Raw genomic sequence first — 20,158 nt, forward strand, 5'->3', positions numbered from 1 at the left:
CGATGATACGGATAGAAGAGGAGATTAGTAATTCACTTTCGATCAACATTTGTTGACGCTTTCACCAAGTCAACAGATCACCTCCACTTTCTACCATTTCTCGCTCCCGCTCCTGGGGACGGTACTCTGTGACCTAACATCTGATAAGATACAATGTCGGACGGAAAGAGCAATGACAGGATACTACGTATCATGCGCAAGATACATGCAATGCTAAAATGAACGATATGAACAACAAACATAACATAGCTTCCTTAGTCTAAGCCAATAAACTCAGTATCATCCTCAAATTCATTTTCCCTTTCTCCCACTGTCCCGCCAAGACCTTTCGATGCCCAAAAAGCCCGTCTATCTTTACTTTTAACTCCATTATCCTTCTTGTTCAAGGGCTTATCAACATATCGAACAGAAGAATCACTATCACTTGAAATACTATTCAAATCATCCTCCTCCACTGGCGGAACTTTCGATTTCCCCGATTTTTTGGTATTGCTATTTGTTTTAGAAATTGAATATCTTGATTCTTCAGGCGGTGAATCTAGTATCTCGATTTCATCTTCTGAAATATCACTTGATCCACCATATCGAACTTCAGTAGCTATAGCCTTTTGTCGTAAATTCAGTCCAGGTATTTCTTGTACATCATCTTCACTATCTGAATTCTTATCGTTCCTAATCATAGCGAAAGTATCGACTGGCCCTAATTCATCAGAGTCGGAATCGTAAAACTCGGAATCGTCATCCGAGACTTCGTCGTCGTCTACCATTATCGCTCCTACGCCATTCGCGTTTCTTTCCTTCGGTACAGGGGCGAAATTATCGTTTCTCTGCGAGCGGGATATGCGATCTCGAGATTTCGGTGTAAACAAAGTTGGTGGTGGGCGATAATTGGTAACGTATTTCTGAGGGTTGGCACCCATAGGTATAGATAAGAGCTTTTGCAATTTCCCGCTTGAATGTAGTTGCTGTAATGCTGTACGCTGCTTGAGGGTCTATTACACATCACACGCAATGTTAGCTGACATTAAAATAATCCATGAGAAGCGAAATCCGACTAACCTCCTTGGTGATACCCATGACTCCGGTCAGTATGCTCATGGTATCAGGATCCATATCCTCTTTGTTTCTCCCTGATTTTCTCCCACTCATCTTATCTGCTCGTTCAAACAATCTCATCAGGAGCAGCTCGTATGCCCCAGCAAGTGTATTTTTCACTTGTCTGATGCCGAATGAACCTCCTGATATGTCATTGTCTATAATGAGAAACATCAGCTATAGTGACCGACATACCGAGACAAAACAAGCAGAAAGTACTCACCTCGATCTTGCGGATCTTCAACACTTAACAGAAAGCTTTGATTGGGTCTGAGCCAGCCTCTCGATGATTTAAGGTAATAGTATCCACCTTTCCGTATCGATATACCGACATCTTGATAATTGAAATTTCGTCCATACAACTCGAAGAATTCGATTAGAAGTGTTCCTAAGTTTTCTTCCGGATCAAGTTCCGATCTTCGTAATTTAGGATGCACCTGGAAATGCATTATCGTCAGCCTAAGATTCCGATTTGATGTCTCGCCTCTAATAGCTCACCTGCAAGAAGCTTATGACCAGACAGATCACAGCATAACTCCCTAAACCGCCCGTATAGACCTCATTCATCGATCGTTGACTCAAAAATGATTTGACTACCAATATTAGCTGTCTTGAGCCGGGCAAGGAATCTAAGTACTGATTTATGATTTTGCTGGCCGATATACCATTAACTTGATTCAACGATATATCTACATTCAGTTTACCTATATAAAGTTAAAACAGTCAGCGCAATTGTTCATACAGAGTACTTAATGTGAAGCTGGAAAACTCACCTTCGTTTGTAATGAATTTGATGATGGGTACCCTTGCTCTAGATATGATAGCTACTTCGTCCGTTATTCTAGCCTGTCTCATCGCTCTAGCCATCTCAGCTAACAATCTAGCTTTGTTCGACTCCGAGAACTGCTTGTTGGACACTACAAGATCGATATCACTAGAGTATATACCAATCTTATGAGTCCAGGTAGCCCGACTGAACCGAACATGAACACGAACTCACCCTTGAGGCAAATAAAGTTGAGTTTGCCAACTTCCAAAAGGCGTAACCTCTGCATCCGGCCAAAGCTTCATCAAACTTCGAGTAATGAGCTCAATAGTAAACAGTCTAACTTCGAATTCCTCTTTTGTCGGCGAAACGTATTTGTAGAAAGCATTAATTTCTTCGTTTAACCTGTTTCATTCCAAAGGTCTCGTCAGCTTGCATATGACTAGGACAGGTGAGTCCTGATGCGACTTACATTTCAGCAGGGTCTTTACATTTCTCCCAATTTACCAAATCAGACCATGGAGCATGTCTTTCATTCGCTTTTCTCTCTTCTTTCAAGTTTTTGGGCCCTGTTTCATTTGTTTGATCTTTTTTATTTTCCTTCTCCTTTTCTCGATCACGTTTACCCTTTTTCTGCTTTTTACTTGACTTTTTATCTTTCCCCGCATTATTCGTATCGTGTTGTGTTAAAGTTGATTCAGCATCTGATATTTTCCTTTTACCTTTTCTCGTACTACTTTCACCTGGAGTGATGGGCTTAGGAGGTAAAGAAGCAATGCCATTTGGTAATGTTGATGTAGATGATCGTGAAGGACCTGCTTCTGGAGGTGGAGATAAACCGAAAGAAATGAAATCCGCTCCTTCTGAGAAGTCTGTTGGCTGAGCCATCGTTGCTCGCGTTGGTCTTGCAATAGGACAGAGGTTGAGCCTAACAATGCAAAGAGTTATATAGGTGTTATTCTATTTCTTTATTTTGCTTTTAACTTTTGACAGTGCCATAAAGGTGGAGGAGATCGATAAATACTTAAGCTTTTACCACTCTAACCAATGTTTATGTAATACATTTTATCTAGGTCAACACGTCATTTCCTGTCATCTTACCACGTGGTTCGTATTTAGCTGGATTTGTTATTGAGTGCGCCTTCCCTTCAATTGACTGTAGACATTCTCTCCCAATTACAAGTATATAAACAAAACATTCTGGACTTATTATCATCTTCAGACCAGCTTGCGAGAGACTTGAAACCTTACAGTTGATCCCATCCCCTCCTAACTACGCAATGACACAAGGATAATAAAACAGCTTAATTCAACGCTTCACCAGCATCAGCTACGGCTATTTCCGATATTCATTCTTATCCTGGTCAAAGCGCACCGTAGCATCCGCATCCTGCCTCCTAGATTGACTTCTGCGACACAAATCCCAGCCATTATAGTGGGTGGTATCCGGCTACAATATATATCAGAATGCTAGCACCAACTCAACGGCACAAGAGACCTCGATCACCTTCACCGCCTCTTTCGCCTGATGTCGCCTCTCCTCTAGATGTCCTATTAAAACGTCGTCGAAGAGAAGAGTTATCATTCTCAAGTCCTGGTGAACATCCTATATCCCCTTTTGCTCCTCAACATCAATCGAATGACTACTTCGGTACGGTCTCTGCTGCAGATATTGAGCTACCTCATGCCGAAAGTAGTACTTCAGCTTTGAAGAGATCTATAGCAGGAGTAGAAAGACGTCGAACGAAACAATGGGAAAAGCAAAATGCACCTTCAATATCAAATTCTCAACCTACTCCACCACATTCAAATCACTATTTGAATGTTACTCCTACTCCTCGGAACGCTTATTCTCAACCTGATCCGATGTCTTCTTCACCTATCAGAAATATTTTACCGTCAAGTTCACCCTTCAAACCTAAACCTAAAATCGAAGACGATATTTGGACTTCGCATACGAGTGGCGAAATGAATGACGTTCAGCAGCAGCATCAGTTCGGAGTGAACCACGGCTCAGGAGAGGAAGAGGTCATGGATATGAATGAAGATGAGATGAAGAGAGAATGGGGAGAAGCCTATGAGGAACAAAATTGGTTATTACATAGTCTGGTAAGTTTGACAGATCGCGGAAATCAATTGTTGCTAATTATTGTCTGCGCCGATCAGCATGTCGCTCGACTGCAATCTCAATGTCATCCCCATCCGTCCTATAATCAGATTTCGCTTCACCAAGCGCATACTCCATTACGCCAAACTGAATCAAATATGAGTAATCAAACGATAACTTCTCATGATAGTACCCTAATTTCACCTTATCCAACGTATCGCAATCAACCTTCTTATCCGGATTCTTCGCCTGTCAACTCGCATCATCCGTCAGTCGAGCTCCGCTCGCCTTCATATGGTCAATTGAACGGTATGGAAGATGATGATATGGAAATCTTGCATTCTGGCCTCTCGGAAGCAGTGGAAGATGAGATCAGAAAGCGATACGAAGAAACCAATAAGCTTTTGGCAGAGCTAGAAGTAGTCAGAAGGAATCGCTGGGGCTGAGATCTGGGGGCTGGACTGCAGGTATAATATCGAATTGTGGATTGGCCCGATTCATAGACATCTTCCTAACACAATTACATACAATACTATTGACTCCTTTGAACAACGCATCTTTACGCCTTCCTTCGATTACATGTCTGACAGAAAACTCCCTCACTCTCTTTGTTGATATCTCCCACTCTCATGACTTTACGAAGTATCTTACGAAAACAACATACGCATTGTATTTAGATTTGTAAATTTTGTTCCATAGATCAATTTGATATATTCTACTTTTTTACTTGATGTAATCATTTTCATGTGCATATCTATTTAAAAAGTAGTAATATTCACATAAATAAAATGACTCGTTCAAATACAAACAATAAAAATTACAAAATATAATTAGCAGAATAATATGGGAGGAAAAAAAAAATGATTGAATAATCAAAATTGAAATTGAAATTGTTTATTTAAATTTCCTTTTTTTTCTCTCAAATTTTCAAAACAAATTTTACAATTTTCAATAAATTCTTTACAATCAATTTCCATACCTTTCCACCAAAAATTTTTATTTAAATTATAAATCATAATTTCTAATTCATTATGAATTTCATTTTCATTTTCATTTTTAAATTCATTAAATTTTAAATGTGAATCTTTTATTAATTCTTTACGTATAATACCTTTTGGTGGAATTAATAATGCTTCATTTTCATTTTCATTTTCATTTTCATTTTCATTTTCATTGAATTTTAAATAATATAATAAACCTATTTCAGATAAAATAAAATTTGAATTATTGTTGATATTATTATTATTATTATTATTATTATTATTATTATTATTATTTTTAAATTTTTGATTATATTTAATAATTCATTATCAAATTTCTAAGCTTCTAACCATCTTTTAGTTTCTTCATCAATTTCTATTTCATTTTGATTTTGATTCTGATTTTCAATTTGATTAAACTTGTTATTAATTTCAAATTCATTCTTATAATCAATAAATGAATTTTCATATGGAGCGAAAAATGATTGTATACCTGTTTGTCTATGATGTTGTAGTATTGCATTTTCAGATGGTGCAAGTAATAAGACTCTTGGTGAAGGTGAAGGTGGGTTCAAGAATAGTTCTAACTTTTTACGCTATAATCCGAAGAAATTAAGTGTTGGAAGATATGAAGCTGTCAGAAATACTCACGAAACTCCAGAAATACATTAAAGAGAGGACGAAGGTGTCTATAGTGATCAACACTGTCATAAGTGGTATATATGCGCCGGTTCTACGGAAGACGTCGAGTATACAATCAATCAGCTTCATATCACATCGCCAACATCAACGTCATTGGAAATGTATTGTTAGTGTGATGAATATGAAATCTCCCTCACCCTAGCGATAAGTTGGTTGAGCCTGTAGCATTGATGATAGAAGATCTGAACTTGAATGTCATTCCAAACTGTCATAAGAAATCTCATGAGTCTCAACAGTGACCCAAGTATTCAAGTTCGATGATACTCACAGTGATCAGCCCAAGAAGACCAACTAAGCAACCGAAAACATGACCAACAGGCGACCTTCTATGAGCCCACCAAGCCCACCAAACCCATAAATAACTTTCATATGGAAATCTTTCACATTTCACCCTCAAATCAACTTCTGCAATTACATGATCATTCGCATCACTACTATTATTCGAAGGACTTTTCGATTCTTTTTTCCTTGGTGAGAGATGATTCCAAGCTTGAGAAGTACTTTGAGTAATTTCAACTAAATGATTAAATGGAATAGAAAGTGCGAAAAATAAATAAAAATGTAAAAAAGGAATTACGATTTGATAAATTGCTAATAACCATGTTAAAGTTGTTAAAGCAGTAAGGAGTAATGATAAAGCTTCAAGAGATGGACTAATCAAAATAAAAGTAATTAGCCAAAATCATTTGTTTTGGAATGTGGAGCTTCTGGAGTAGAGAATTTAAACTAACTCTCCGGGAATCGTAAATGTTAATTGATCATTAGCGAAATCTCTAAATCCATAATTTTGACATTGATTTTGACTTTGGTTTTGATCTGATTGACACCATCCCCAAATTCCTAGAACAATATCAGTACCTCCTGCTCTCGAAATATCGAAAACGTCTTTGTTGACAAATAAGAATTGACCAATAGTTGAATCATTCGTTATTCCATGTGTCATTACTAGGATCAATGCGGCACACAGTGACAATACAGCCGCGAAGAATGGTCTATATGTTAAGTAAATTTTGCTTGGCGCTGAATTACATATGTTGTAATACAGATTAATGATGAATCTCTTCTTCTCATGTATTGCTAACTTTGAAGATGAGTCTAAGATACCCTTGATCTTTTTACTAGGTACCATATCAGATGATTTGGGATGATCAGTTTGAGCCTTTCGCTGTGGTGGTAATGTATACCTTCTAGTTGCTACTGACATTCTGCCTAATTTGTTTTGATCTTGAATATCTAATAATTTCGTTTGTTGTCGAGTTATATCTGGTGTACGACTTTTATTATATGTTTTACGTTGATATATACCTTCGGCTTTATTGTCAATTAGAACGCCGACGTTCAATAACGAATGATCGCTTCTACCATTGGCTTGAGTCGCATTCCTTGATTTGTCGGTTGAAGGCTCATTTTCAATATCAGTCAACGAAGATGCTCCATTCCTGTATGATACAGGTTCAGATTTGATTATTTTAGATTTGACATTTGCAAGTCGAGAGATGCTAAGTATGGAAGGTAAAGTGGAATGCCTCTCCTTGCTGCGTCCATCAACGAGTTGATCATGAGATCCGTTCCACGGTACTTTTTCTGGCGAATCGTCTTTTTCATCCCGTGTGTGCTTGAGCTCCGTGGCAGGAGTAATTTGATTAGGTGAATCCATGATCATATCTTGATCCTCCGCGAACTTGACTCTATTAACTGTTGTCTTAGCTGACCATCCTGGTGTAGAATTGATACCCGCATTTTCATCTGCATATGTATCAGGTGGAATAGTCTGAAGAGGTCTCGAAGAAGGTTTATAAGAGGTTCTAGAATATCCTGTAGATTTGATCGTGTCTAAATCACCCGTTCTGGGAGTAGTAGATGACCAGTTTGATCGATTAAACGCGTCATTTGGATATTCAGTATCAGTATATGAGTTATCATTGAATGGAGATTGAGTAATAGGGAGATCAGGTAAAGGTTCTTCAGGTGGTTGAAGAGGTGATTTACCCCAATTACTTGATCTTGACCATGATCTAGATCTTGTTTGTGATTTCGAATTCGAATTTGAGCTTGAATTTGATATATATTGTGAAAATGTAGTTGGTGGTCTTGTTGTTGAGTATGTGAATGGTGGTGAGAGATCAGTTGAAGTGCTGTACGCTGAAGACACAGGTGATCGCATACTGACTATACATTTGGGTAATACCTATTTCTGGATCAGTAAGATGTGATTAAAGTGATGTTATGTAAATCAGAGATGGTGTTCAGCCGCAAATCGGCTTGATATAGCATGTTTCATCAAGAATGAAGGTACAAAGGATGATGTAAACAAAGGTTAGTATTGATGTACAACATCAATCACTCTCGTTCATTCACTACCTTTGCATGCAGGATTATGATATTATACTTTCATTTTTACTTGTCATTTGTCACTTTTTAGTCCAGAGCAAGCTTTTACTCTTCAAGAGGTTCAATATCAACATTAGGACCGTAGGGTACGATTCTGTTTGGGTTGATGTGCTTGTGGGAGTAGTAATAATGTTCTTTGATGTCTATAACGCGTGAATGGTAATTAGCTGTTGTCAGAAAATTGTCAAGCGGATCAGCTAAACTTAACGAACGTTCAAAATTGGTTGTGTCCTTGAAAGCCGGATTTTTCCAATATAATCGTTGGAGCCATTTGTGCAAATGAGGATAATCATGACGAACTAGAATTATATCATTCGATTTAGCTGAATTACCAAACGCAAAAGCATTATGCACTCACTCAGACCGAGGTTGCACTTGAAGTGCACGTAGTATACTGGATCATATCGGATGATGGTTGTGTACAGTCTATGCAGAGATAGGCGTCAATATGAATAGAACCCTCACCGGCCGGAATGCTCACCTGACATCCGCTTCGGTCAATCTGCCACCAATCAAGAAGTCCCTTCCATCACTCAAGATCTTCTCAACCTTTTCTAATCCTTCAGCAAGAGGTTTGACAGCAGCTTCGTAGGCTTCTTGAGTAGTAGCAAAACCAGATTTGTAAACACCATTATTGATATCGTTATAAACCCATTCATTCAATCCATCTATCTCCTTCTGTAATTCCTTAGGATAAAGATCAAGGGATTGTTGTTCACCTGAAAGTTGATCATTGAAAGCTGTATTTAAGAATCTGATGATCTCTGATGACTCGTTATTAACGATTTTATTTGTCTTCTTATCCCAAATTACAGGTACAGTGAATCTAGCTTGATAATCTGGTTCTACCTTGAAGTATAACTCCCTTAAATGGGATACACCGAATAAGTTGTCCACTGTTGCTGCTGGGAAAGTATCGTCAGAATGTTCGGATTGAGGTGCAGGATTTTCGGAAGATTTGGCAAAATGCCATCCTTTTTCTAACATATGAGGGTGGACTGTTGACACGTCTAGAATGTTCACCGATAATCAACATCAAAAGTATTTCGATGAGGGTATATGTGCACGCATGCGAATAAAAGAGGACATACCGAAGAAGTCTTCTAGTCCTTTGAGCTGCCTTACGATTAATGCTCGATGAGCCCATGGACAAGCCAAACTGACATAAAGGTGGTATCGTCCTGTATATAATGGAATCAGCACACTCCTGCTGGAAGATGTTGTCAACTTACCTTTCTCAGGAGGGAACTGTCCGTTAGGCTCGATGATATCTCTGAATGAACTGACTTGTCTTTTGAAAGAACCAGATTTGTCTGCCCAAGAAGTGATATCTTTTTGTGCGTTATTCATGGTGGTAAATGATCTGGGTGATTGACTCAAGGGTCTATAAATTGATGGCAAACGAGAAACTGTTGATCGACAGAGTGAGGATGTACGAGTCAGGATTATAAACATATGTCTAACTGATTAAAAGACGAAGTGATACGATACAAATCACTGAAATTTATAAAGCTACGCAAGACTTTATCCCGAAGTCTTAACATAGATCTATGACAAACAGCTGAGAATGCTTATTTAATAGTATATGTCATCGATCGTTTCATCATTCTCCCTTCGCTTCGGAAATTACCTATCTCACCTTTGACCGTGCCTGGATGAGCCCATTGCCGATCAGAGTAAATGATTCGCACAGACTTATAAGCCACATTACAAATCACTCATAATAGGGGAAGAAACGGGTAATAGGATTTAATCGTAATATCTCCCACTGATTAGCCATGACGACGTCATTTTCGGATCTCCACATTTCAACTTCACTGCGACCGACCCACCATTCGCCCGAGATCGACACAATCTTACAATATCTAACTATACTTCATCTCGCTACATTCCATTCGTCGTGTGAAAGAAAGATAGTTATCCACTATTCAGAATGACAACCTTAGTCACCATCCCAAACGTTACGGCGTACCACCTCCCAACTCCTACTTCGGATCCATTACCCCTCTCAACCGGTGAACTCAACCTCACTCTCATTCCTGCCAATCCACCTACTCACCCATCGTCTACCTTGACATTGACTGTAGGAGGGTCATCTTTCCCTTTACTCCCTAACAGTCCCTTGCAGAAGGTACAAGCGAAAGAACAACATCCAAGTTATATCTTCGCGCCTGTCCCTGCTGATGGTGGAGCTGCTGTTGGTCAGGTGAAATTAAGGATCAAGGATAGGTGAGTACTCGCGAGCCTATGATCGAGCTTCCTACCTCATCCTGAGCTTGCTGGTCTTCCGCAAGAGTCGAAGCTTTCTTCCATTGATGCTGCGTCATAGCTGACCAATCCTGAGGAGAAGACTTAAGCTGACGAGATGATTTTTTTGTAGTGCCAACCAAGGTGAATGGGATGCCACCGAGTCCCTTTTCAAAAGATTCGAGGAAGCACTCAAAGCCAACAAGATATGGAATGAAACCACTTTATTTGTTGATGACGAGTTCGAGACTGGGGAGACTGCCAAACATACTCAGAAATGGGGTGAGACTATAGCTGGAGCAGTCACCTCTGCCGGCCAAGCTCTAGCGGGAAGATTAGGTGCTTACACCGATCGGTGAGCATGCAGTCTTATATCAGATTTCTTGTCGCGCTCTAGAACTCTTTTGACTGACATCATGAGTGACTCTCAGACATGTTACTCAAACTAACCCAGAACATCCAGCACCTCCTTCGGATCTTACCAAAGAAAGGGCAGAAGCTATAAACCACGGTACATCTCAACTCGCCGAATCAGTCGAAGCAGGAGCAAACAACGTCGGCGCATATATACACGATACTGCAAAATCAATTGGAGAGAAATTACCAGATAGCATAATCAAGAAGTCTGAACCTGTTAAAGAGGAAGATAAAGGTCAATTCAGAAAGATGGCTGAAGAAGGTTGGGAACAAGTCACTATCGCTGCTAAAGGTATCGCTGGAGCTGCTATTACCGTTGGATCAGCTGCTAGTCAATCGGCTCACAGAGCTGTGGAGCATAACTTCGGTAAAGAAGCTGAAGGCGTTGCTCAAGGTGAGGAACGTTTCCTGTCTCATCAGTGCTCTCTCTTGTAAAAGCAGTTTCTCGCCGTCCCTCCTTTGCGATATCTGTCATCTTGCCGCGCTCATCGAAATCTTCTCTCGCTTGACATTGCTGTGTCTTGCTCTTCGCCCGCCTTCTATCCCTGATAGCTGACCAACATTTGCTTTACTTTCCCAGACGTCGGTCAAGCTGGTGCCAATCTCGGTTCCACAGCGTTTTCAGCTGGTAAAGCCACTAGCGTTATCATGCAGGGTACCAACGCCGCCCAAGGTGCTCAAGCGGCTAAACAAGGAGAATAGGGGGTCTATCCGAATGACCTTTGGCCAAGAACAGTGTCCAAGTCGGATTGCCAGTATGATATCATAGAAGTTGTATCGATAGTTTCTGATATGAATCCAGTAAAATGATGACAACAATATCTCGCCATGCATAAGACCTTATGTATTGATGCATAATACCGTGCGCAATTGGCTCTAGTCTCTGGAAAAGTCCCTTTAGAAACCACTACCAGATGAGGGGCTAGGATCTAGGGCAGCTCTTACCACTCTCTTGCCAAATGAGGCGGCGGTAGAGATTGCCCTTTGCGCTGCAAAACGTAATTAGCCAGTCCTGGTGCGTGTGAAATGCTTCATACTCACTTCGTGATTTCTCGGTGCTGGACTCAGAATCTCCAGCTCCGGGTGCTATCGAGGGGAATCAGTTGAGATAACGATTGAATCTACATGTGAACTCACTTCCGACAGTGGTACCTGAAAGTTGAGTATGGGTTCGATCCAAAGCATCTTCCGCCTGAGAGCTACTGGCGTTTAAAGTAGGTTGTTGAGATGACATGATGAAGGGTTTGAAAATAGTATCAATGTATAGTGCAGTACGGTGAATATGCTAATCAGTTGGTCGATGTGAGTGAATGTAAATTTATAAAACAAATCTTGAACAGAAAGACTATTTTAGCCCATCGTTATATACCTTGGGTCTCCCCACCCAGCAATTATTGGCGAAACATATTCGACAACGTATAGTGAAAGGATTTACACTTTCAGAAGTTCTCATGTTAATGGTCCGTCCGAGTATGTCAAGATCCGTACAACATCTTTAGCCCCACTCCCTAGAAGACCAAGGATTTCAAATCCGATATTGATGGGGTTATCATTTTTGATATGGTGGGATACGCGACTTCGCAAGATCATGTTAAGTTGAACAGAAGGCTCCGAAACCTCAAACCTCATGACTGATAATTCAAATCAACGCGAGTATGTGTATGCATGAGTACTGACGTATTTGATAATCCTTAAGACGATGAAAGGAAGGAGGGCGAAAAGTACAGAGTCCAGTACGAGAATGAAGTACAAACAGCGTCTATTAAAGGCTCATCGAGTTGTCGGACAAAGCTCTGTACAGAAGATCCAATTCTAGATTCAGCTAGGATCAAGTTTCAAGCAATTACGGAGCTTACTCGGGTTTTTTCCCAACCTGAACTTCCTTTAACCAGGCACCGACATCGACCGGTTCTGCTATGTCTTCCATCTCAACATCCGAGTTGGCGTTTTCTTCCAGTGATTCGTCGTATAAATCAGAAGATGCATCATCACCCATTGATTCGCAGTATACATGGAAGAATTCCCAGCTGTGCTTTTCAGCGTTGAACCTGAGTTGTTCCCAATCAAGTGTTTCCCCATTTTCGTCTTTCTCGCGAAACCACTTGTATTTCATATAGTCAGGTGTACTGTCATCTTGAAGTGGTTCATTGGTTGCTTCTCCACTATGAAATTCATGATCGTCCACCAGCGAATGGTTAGGTATGCCACTAATTCTACTATCGCTGAGCCAATCCCACCTTCCTTGGTCATCTTTGATAAACTCGACCTTGAATCTTTTCGATTTGTCACCATCGGTAAAACCTATGGCACGGATGTAATTGACTGGCCAAGTCGTCGAGCCGACGGACATCACTGACATTAGATTTGGAATATATGTAGAGTGGTAAGTGTGTATTTGGAGTAGTGTTCATTACAATTTCAGTAGGAGGTGGACAGCTTCAGATGGGCTTTTTGTACGATATTGTAGTTATCACGTCGAGGTTGAGCTGAGTCAAATAGAAGACCTTGTCAAAGGGTTCACTACAAAAAGAGCGTCCATACCTCCTTTCATATCGCCTCACTGCCATCTATCGGAGCTTTATTTGGTCAAGCTATAGCTTTGATTGCTATTGAATTTTATCAGCTGTGAATGTGCCCACAATGAAGGCAGCCCATCTGTTACGGTGGTAATGAAAAATTTGGTGAGAATACTTTCAGCAGGATAGTCTCCCTCTTTCTAAAGCCGTCCTTGACAGATGTAAATCGTTGAGAGGTCACGATAGAGACCTTCTAGCTCATTATCGGTGTCATTCGCATATTGGTATACATCCAACCATACTTGCATAAGAAACAAAGTGCGAATAGAAAGAATGATCTATCGACCTCTACTGGCAAAATATACAAAAACTCAGATGCATCTATTCAGTTATGGAAAGAATAAAATTCTGATTGGAATATCAGGCTGATTGATTCGTCTAGTTATCAAAGTTGACCTTTCTATCGCTCTGGTTTTTTCCAGAGTTTACTGGCAAGGGCTCCACCTGTATCATCATTTCGAACGCTAAATGACCAGTATATGAACCGAATTTGTAATGCAGCTTAGAGAATACATACTTGCAAGATTGGTTTGATCGATTTCCGTCGGAATCGTCAATCTTCTCCTGCTCTGAATCATCTACATCTACTGTGCTATTCCCACACTTCTTAGAGTTCTCAGTGTTTTCAGAAGAGTTCGCATTCCTTGCATAATCACCGCATGAAATAGCTTCAACGAGGAATCCATAATCTTTTGTAATTATGAATTCATAATTTCGGATTCAGGGTAAATTAACCGCCTCGCCACATTCCTCAGGAGTCCATCCCACAGAGCAATGTTTGTTGATCAACAACAATAAACTATTCGAGAATGCGGTATGTCAAAATAATCTCATTTACATCTTGCACTTAAATTTACACAAATAAAGCATAGAAAGCACATCATCAATTCACTTCTAAGAGAATAGTATTTTGCACGAAATCTGAATTAGAATATATAAGCTATATGACGAAAACGCGTTTAACAAACACTCTAAAATCAATGATTCATCCTTAAACAACGCGACTGATTTTCCACTTTGTTTACATTTTATAGTGAGTAGTTGTACAAATGTTCAATGATCACACAAACAAACACAAATCTACCCCAATCTTTCAGCATATTGTAGCTCATTTCTATTTTTCCCGGTCGAATTGGTGTTGATGGTGTTGACTAATGCATGCTTATAGATTTTAGATAGACCATGACCCCACCTAGACTTCGTCGACAATCTTCATCGACAACTACTCAACCTCTTAGAACTGTAAACGGTATACCAAATACTAGATCTTCAGCTAGATTGGCAGCTTATTCAACATCAACTATCAAGAATAAACTTCTTGTATACGACGAAAACGCTCATTCACCTGCTACCAGTGATACATTAAATGGAGGTTTGAGGAACAGTACATCAACCAAGAATTTGAGAAGTAGAGGACCATTAAGGGAGAGTAAGAGTATAACGAATCTGAACGGGATGAGTATTTTTGAAGATAGATCATCTGTGGATGGGAAAGGAAAGAGAAAGCTTATTGAGGAAGAGGGTATAGGAGGTACCAAAAAGGTATTGAAGGTAAATCATACGATTAGATCAACAATGGGTAATGAGCTTAAGAAAGGAAGGATCAATAAAATTAGATCTGTAGGACATCAATCCTCTTCTGAATCTCTTAGATCACTTGAACCTGCCTCCAAACCATCAACACCGTCCACTTTGCCTACTATGATTCGACCACAGACTGTACCAGCTGTTCCTACCCCAGCAAGGGAGTTGTTGAGGAAGTCAGAAGGGGATACTACTGATCCTGCAGATTCATCTTTCACTCATATCGTTGCCAGACCACCTACACCGCCTAGAATGAAGGAACGATCTATCAACCTTGTTTCAGCTGAAGTGATGCCTGTCACTCCCCGGAAGGAAGAGAAGAGAGAAGTCGATAAACCATTATCTAGAATGCCTGCTTCACTTCGGAAAACGCCCGGACCATCTACTACGTCTTCTTCACTCAACCAAAATTCTATACCTGGTACACCTTCACAGCTGCCTACAGCCATGAATCTATATGGGCCCTCACATACTCCTATAATAGCACCTTCCCCTCGCAAGATAATTACCACCGTCAATTCGTCGACTACACCTTCGGAACCACCTCCGTCGAACAAATCAATGATGCCAAGTACTTTGGCCACACCAAGTATGCGAGTTGTGCCTCCTTCTCCATTATCAAGTAGAATATCCTCTGCAGTCAAGATGAAGAGAGAAGTACAGCCTACGTTAGATTCTTTCTTGAAAAAGCGGGAATCATTGATGGAGGTTGATGAGGAAGAAACATCGCCTTTCGTTCAAGCGCTTACCGCCTCAAATGAAACAAAACCTGACATTTCAACTCCGATCGATACAGCCCTTGACGTCCTCAAGATCACACCAAATGACGCACAGTGGCTTGATCAGTTTGATACGGTTCATCATTCTCTACCCTCTGAACCTGCTCCCAGCGCTGCTGAAGTTCCACCATTGCCAACCTTGACACCTCTTTCCGTTCCAAAGATTACGTCGACACGCACACTCAGCAGTATGGGTCCCCCTAGCAGAATACCTGTATCTCGTCCCTCAAATGCACCCACACACATACCAGCTACAACGAGGAAAGCCGATGTCCCTTCCCTTCAAAAGGCAAAACCAGTAGGTATTCTGCCAGAACGTAGACCCTCAACTCGACCCTCTCTTGTTCCGCCAGCTTCGCTCACTGTTGTTGACGAGGCGTCAACTTCACCGATAAAGCGAAAACCCTCTTACCCCTCTTCATTGGGCTCTGGACCACTATCAAAACCGACCCAAAGGATAGTTTCCAATCCTATCGTTAAGCCTCGCTCAACCTCTAATCCTTCCCCTACACCAGACGACATTACTGAATCGTTCATTCAAGGTCAAAGATCTGTTTCAGCTCCAATAAGATCAAGGTTGAGCTTGAGTATCAGGGAGGGCCTGAATTCTGAAACTTCGAAGTCGCTCGCTGGGTTGAGTGATGCTTTAAGTAAGCTCAAGTCGAAAAGAGCTCAAGATTCGATATCGATGAAGGATGAAAAACCAAGACCAAATTTAAATATATTACCTTCTATAAGTGTATTTGAACCTAAAGAAGTAAATGAGAGACCAAACAATCTATCAATATCAACAAACTCTAGATTATCTTTTTCAGGTCATAGACCAAGATCATCAATTATTCAACAAGGAGATTTATCAATTTCTTCTTCTTCTTCTTCAGGAGAAGAAAAAGAAGAAGAAAATGGAAATCGTGATATTGGAGATACATCAATAGCAGCTTTATTAAATTCAACAAATGGTTCAAAATGTTTAAAAGGTGTTAGAGCTTTTGTTGATGTTAAAACTTCTGATGGAGAAGATTCAAGTAGAATTTTTATTGATATTTTAAAAGGATTAGGTGCAAGAGTTTTTGTTAAACCAAGTGAAAAATTAACACATATTATTTTTAAATCTGGTAAACCTTCTACTTTAACTTGGTATAGAAAATTATTAGAAAATCGAAAAAATGATAATGAAGTAAACGAAGAAGATAAAAATTTAAATAAATGTTTAATTGTTGGAATTAAATGGGTTATGGAATGTAAAAAATCTGGAAAGAGATTGGATGAAATTCCTTATTTAATTGATATTTCACAAGAAGACGTTTTCCAAAAAGTAGGTTTTCTTTTTGGATTCAAATTAATTGTTTCAATTGACTGATCATTTTGCTTTTCTATCAGCGACGTAAATCTATGGAACCTAAATCATTAGCTGCTTCACAAGGACAAAATTTAGGATTAGGTCAACCTAGTGCTATGAAACAAGCTTGTGAGTTTATGCTTATTCGTAAGAGTTATTTGATATTACATGAAAGTTGATGAATCTTTTATTGTAGTGCTGGATGTTGCTCAAGCTAAAAAAAGATCATTAATGTATGCTCGTAAGTATACGCTATTTTATGACTTTCATGAAAGTGACTTCAACTAATATCTCCGTTGCTAACGTATAGCTAAAATTTCTTCTCCTCTCAAAAAAGGATATAACGATATCGAGGATTAAAGGCTTATTATCAGATAGTCTTGTCATGGATTATGCTGTGCGAAACCGTGTATAGGCTCGAAATTGTTGTATATTATCAGTCTTATGGGTTTAATGAATTCTAATGATGCTTGCCTTGATTCAGTTTGGCAAAAGGAGCTCATTGAGAGCGTTTCATGTTGGAGAAGGGTATACGATACAATTGAAGGTATAGTAAGAAGGATCATTATTGTATGCCTTTCCTTATCAGTCATCTATGTATAAGACAGAATAGGAGAACCTGATGCCTCTATCGTCTAATTTCAAGACAGAGCAAGGGATATATCAGTACTTCATGTAAATTTCAGATCGATCAATCACAGATAGGAATGAATCATAAATTGGATACTCACAATTGAGGTTTGAAAAACATGATTTCGTTAATTCATCTATGGATTATATCGGAGATGACCTGAGCCGAATGATAAACTCCATCGTCTACCTAATAAAGGTTATCATAATTTAGTATACCAAGAACCGCCGATCTTGGAGATGTTGTGTCACATCATACAGAGGGTACTTCGCTCATTGGAGGAATGGGATGATGTCACTGACCGTTAATATTGAGATACATGACCTAAAAAAGTAAGAAGAATTGCAAGTCAGTATACTGTCATAGCATAGCGATGGGAATAATAGACCAGAAGGTCAGTTTTGAGTCTAATGGGAATTTGAAATTACCTTAGGTATCAAAGTGATGCGCTTATGGTCTGTTATGTATTTGCCTTTGATTAGTAAAACTTGAGATAAGGCTGAGGTGAGGTTGAACACTCACAGGAAAATGGCATTTCAGCTAAGACTTGAATTTAATATGCTCGTATTTAATTACTGAGTCGTATATCTTAAATTTGCAGCTATAAATTACTGTCTAAATGAGGTTGAATGAGGATTGAACTTGTTCTTTCAAGTAGTATGTTGATTGTTTTATAAAACGTTTTTCCATGTTATCTATATTTTGTTGGTTTTCTTTTTTGAGTTACGCTATGATGCCAAGTCAAACATCATCACAGGCACAGATCCAATTTAGCTTTGTTTTGCCACTCAGTCAGTGCATATTACGTAATGCATAAGTTGGTAGTTCGCTAATCTGAACCTTTATAACAGCGTATGAGTTCCATTATATAGATATTGGACCTTGATACATCTCTCTCGCAGTTTTATTGTTCTTCCGGGACACGTTTCGAGCTACAACGTCCAACCATAAATCAAAATGTCTTCGAACGGCACCAAGCTTTCTTTCTCATTTGCTGCCCCCGCAGCGGCTTCTTCCTCTAAGCCAGGTCCATCCTCTACACCAAAATCAAATATGGAATTACTTATGGCTAAATCTAAACCTTCTTCATCATCAAATCTACCATCCGTAGGGAAGAAACCAACATTACCTTTCGATGAAGATGGTGATGATGATGATGATGATGAGAATGAAGGAGGTTTAAATGCTTTAGCTGGACCTTCAAAAAAACAACAAAATAAAAATAAAGCACCAATTGGACAAACAAATTTATTATCTAGATCAGAAAGAAAAGCACAAAAAGTAGCAGAAAGTATAGATCAAAGTATATTTGATTATGATAAACATTATGATACAATGAAATCAATTGAAAAAGCACATGAAGAAATAAGAAAAAAAGAAGCAGAAGAAAGAAAACCAAAATATATTGAAAGTTTTTTAGCTTCTGCACAAACTAGAAAATTAGATAAATTACGTGCTGAAGAAAAAATGTTATCAAGAGAAAGAGAAAAAGAAGGTGATTTATATCAAGATAAAGAAAAATTCGTTACAGATGCATATAAAAAACAAATGGAACAAGTTAAAAAAGCTGAAGAAGAAGAAAAAAAACGTGAAGGTATGTTTTTGAATTTCTTACTTAATTATATTATTCTTTAATCGTTCAGTGAATTCTTTTTTCCGAGTAATTCATTGGGATTTTATTACTTTATCTTATTACAGATTATATCATATACAAATTATTCTTGAGATCATTCATACTGATTTTCCAATTTTTTTTTCAGATGAACTACGTAAATCCCGTTCTGGTCCAGGTTTAACATCATTCTACAAATCAATGTTGGAATCTTCCGAAGCTGAAAATGCAGCTGCAGTAGCAGCAACTCAAGCTCAAAGTGTTCCGTCATTCACCGTTCGACCACCAACTTCTGGACCTTCAAGAGACGATTTCGATGATGAAGAAGAATACGATCCATTATTAGCTAGAGAAGCGAAATCTGTTAATGAAAAAGCTGGATCATCAAGAGTTGATGAAAAAAGTGGAAAAGACGTTGAAATAAATGATGAAGGTGAAATTATAGATAAAAGATCATTACTTAAAGCAGGATTAAATATAATGAAAAAACCAAAACCAACTTTACCTAATTCATTATTAACAAGTCAAAGATCTGGTGAAATTAATGAAGGACCTTACAAATCTAGAGCTGTTGGAACTGCTGCTTCACATACAGAAAGAATGGAAAGAGAACGTAAGAGATTAGCTGAACAAATGAAAGAACAAGTTGAAAAGAAACGACGAGAGGAAGAAGAAAGAATAAGGAAAGAAGAAGAAGAAGCTAGGAAAAGAAGAGAAGGGGATAATGGTGATGCTGAAAAAAGAAGACAAGATGCGAAAGAAAGATTCTTAGCTAGAAAAAGACAAAGAGAGGAAGATGAGAAGAAGGAGAAGGAGAAAAAAGCTAGGGAGGAGTAATTGTGCAAAATACAAAACACATGTAGTATATACACTATCGCCAGGAAACGGAGACCATGCATTCATCTTGTTGTATAATCAGTACCGTTACTTGG

At 39.0% G+C, this 20,158-nt stretch overlaps 9 protein-coding genes across 9 annotated transcripts; 4 read left to right on the plus strand and 5 right to left on the minus strand.

Moving 5' to 3' along the window:
• Positions 1-254: 254 nt before the first annotated feature.
• On the minus strand, positions 255-2,749 carry I206_100831 (uncharacterized protein; the record flags this gene model as incomplete). Its single annotated transcript, XM_019152275.1, has 7 exons — positions 255-992; positions 1,060-1,253; positions 1,319-1,532; positions 1,594-1,799; positions 1,869-2,029; positions 2,096-2,266; positions 2,334-2,749. The coding sequence occupies 7 exons, from the start codon at positions 2,747-2,749 to the stop codon at positions 255-257; spliced, it is 2,100 nt and encodes a 699-aa protein (XP_019014413.1).
• A 579-nt stretch (positions 2,750-3,328) lies between these two features.
• I206_100832 (uncharacterized protein) lies at positions 3,329-4,414 on the plus strand (the record flags this gene model as incomplete). Its single annotated transcript, XM_019152274.1, has 2 exons — positions 3,329-3,970; positions 4,028-4,414. 2 exons carry the CDS (start codon positions 3,329-3,331, stop codon positions 4,412-4,414), a joined length of 1,029 nt encoding a protein of 342 aa, XP_019014412.1.
• Positions 4,415-5,286: 872 nt separating this feature from the next.
• I206_100833 (uncharacterized protein) lies at positions 5,287-7,814 on the minus strand (the record flags this gene model as incomplete). The annotated part of the gene is made up of 5 exons (XM_019152273.1): positions 5,287-5,544; positions 5,600-5,681; positions 5,788-5,855; positions 5,919-6,303; positions 6,382-7,814. The coding sequence occupies 5 exons, from the start codon at positions 7,812-7,814 to the stop codon at positions 5,287-5,289; spliced, it is 2,226 nt and encodes a 741-aa protein (XP_019014411.1).
• Positions 7,815-8,086: 272 nt separating this feature from the next.
• I206_100834 (uncharacterized protein) lies at positions 8,087-9,391 on the minus strand (the record flags this gene model as incomplete). The annotated part of the gene is made up of 6 exons (XM_019152272.1): positions 8,087-8,184; positions 8,254-8,340; positions 8,400-8,467; positions 8,523-9,051; positions 9,133-9,222; positions 9,274-9,391. The coding sequence occupies 6 exons, from the start codon at positions 9,389-9,391 to the stop codon at positions 8,087-8,089; spliced, it is 990 nt and encodes a 329-aa protein (XP_019014410.1).
• Positions 9,392-9,974: 583 nt separating this feature from the next.
• Positions 9,975-11,407, plus strand: I206_100835 (uncharacterized protein; the record flags this gene model as incomplete). Its single annotated transcript, XM_019152271.1, has 4 exons — positions 9,975-10,270; positions 10,422-10,643; positions 10,720-11,099; positions 11,286-11,407. The coding sequence occupies 4 exons, from the start codon at positions 9,975-9,977 to the stop codon at positions 11,405-11,407; spliced, it is 1,020 nt and encodes a 339-aa protein (XP_019014409.1).
• A 195-nt stretch (positions 11,408-11,602) lies between these two features.
• On the minus strand, positions 11,603-11,939 carry I206_100836 (uncharacterized protein; the record flags this gene model as incomplete). Its single annotated transcript, XM_019152270.1, has 3 exons — positions 11,603-11,694; positions 11,747-11,791; positions 11,843-11,939. 3 exons carry the CDS (start codon positions 11,937-11,939, stop codon positions 11,603-11,605), a joined length of 234 nt encoding a protein of 77 aa, XP_019014408.1.
• Positions 11,940-12,557: 618 nt separating this feature from the next.
• Positions 12,558-13,055, minus strand: I206_100837 (uncharacterized protein; the record flags this gene model as incomplete). Its single annotated transcript, XM_019152269.1, has 1 exon — positions 12,558-13,055. The coding sequence occupies one exon, from the start codon at positions 13,053-13,055 to the stop codon at positions 12,558-12,560; it is 498 nt and encodes a 165-aa protein (XP_019014407.1).
• Positions 13,056-14,463: 1,408 nt separating this feature from the next.
• Positions 14,464-17,343, plus strand: I206_100838 (uncharacterized protein; the record flags this gene model as incomplete). The annotated part of the gene is made up of 4 exons (XM_019152268.1): positions 14,464-16,959; positions 17,025-17,112; positions 17,180-17,224; positions 17,294-17,343. 4 exons carry the CDS (start codon positions 14,464-14,466, stop codon positions 17,341-17,343), a joined length of 2,679 nt encoding a protein of 892 aa, XP_019014406.1.
• Positions 17,344-18,571: 1,228 nt separating this feature from the next.
• I206_100839 (uncharacterized protein) lies at positions 18,572-20,063 on the plus strand (the record flags this gene model as incomplete). Its single annotated transcript, XM_019152267.1, has 2 exons — positions 18,572-19,208; positions 19,375-20,063. 2 exons carry the CDS (start codon positions 18,572-18,574, stop codon positions 20,061-20,063), a joined length of 1,326 nt encoding a protein of 441 aa, XP_019014405.1.
• Positions 20,064-20,158: the final 95 nt, after the last annotated feature.

The sequence above is a fragment of the Kwoniella pini genome, chromosome 1 (genome assembly GCF_000512605.2).
Source record: "Kwoniella pini CBS 10737 chromosome 1, complete sequence".
Taxonomy (NCBI): Eukaryota; Fungi; Basidiomycota; class Tremellomycetes; order Tremellales; family Cryptococcaceae; genus Kwoniella; species Kwoniella pini.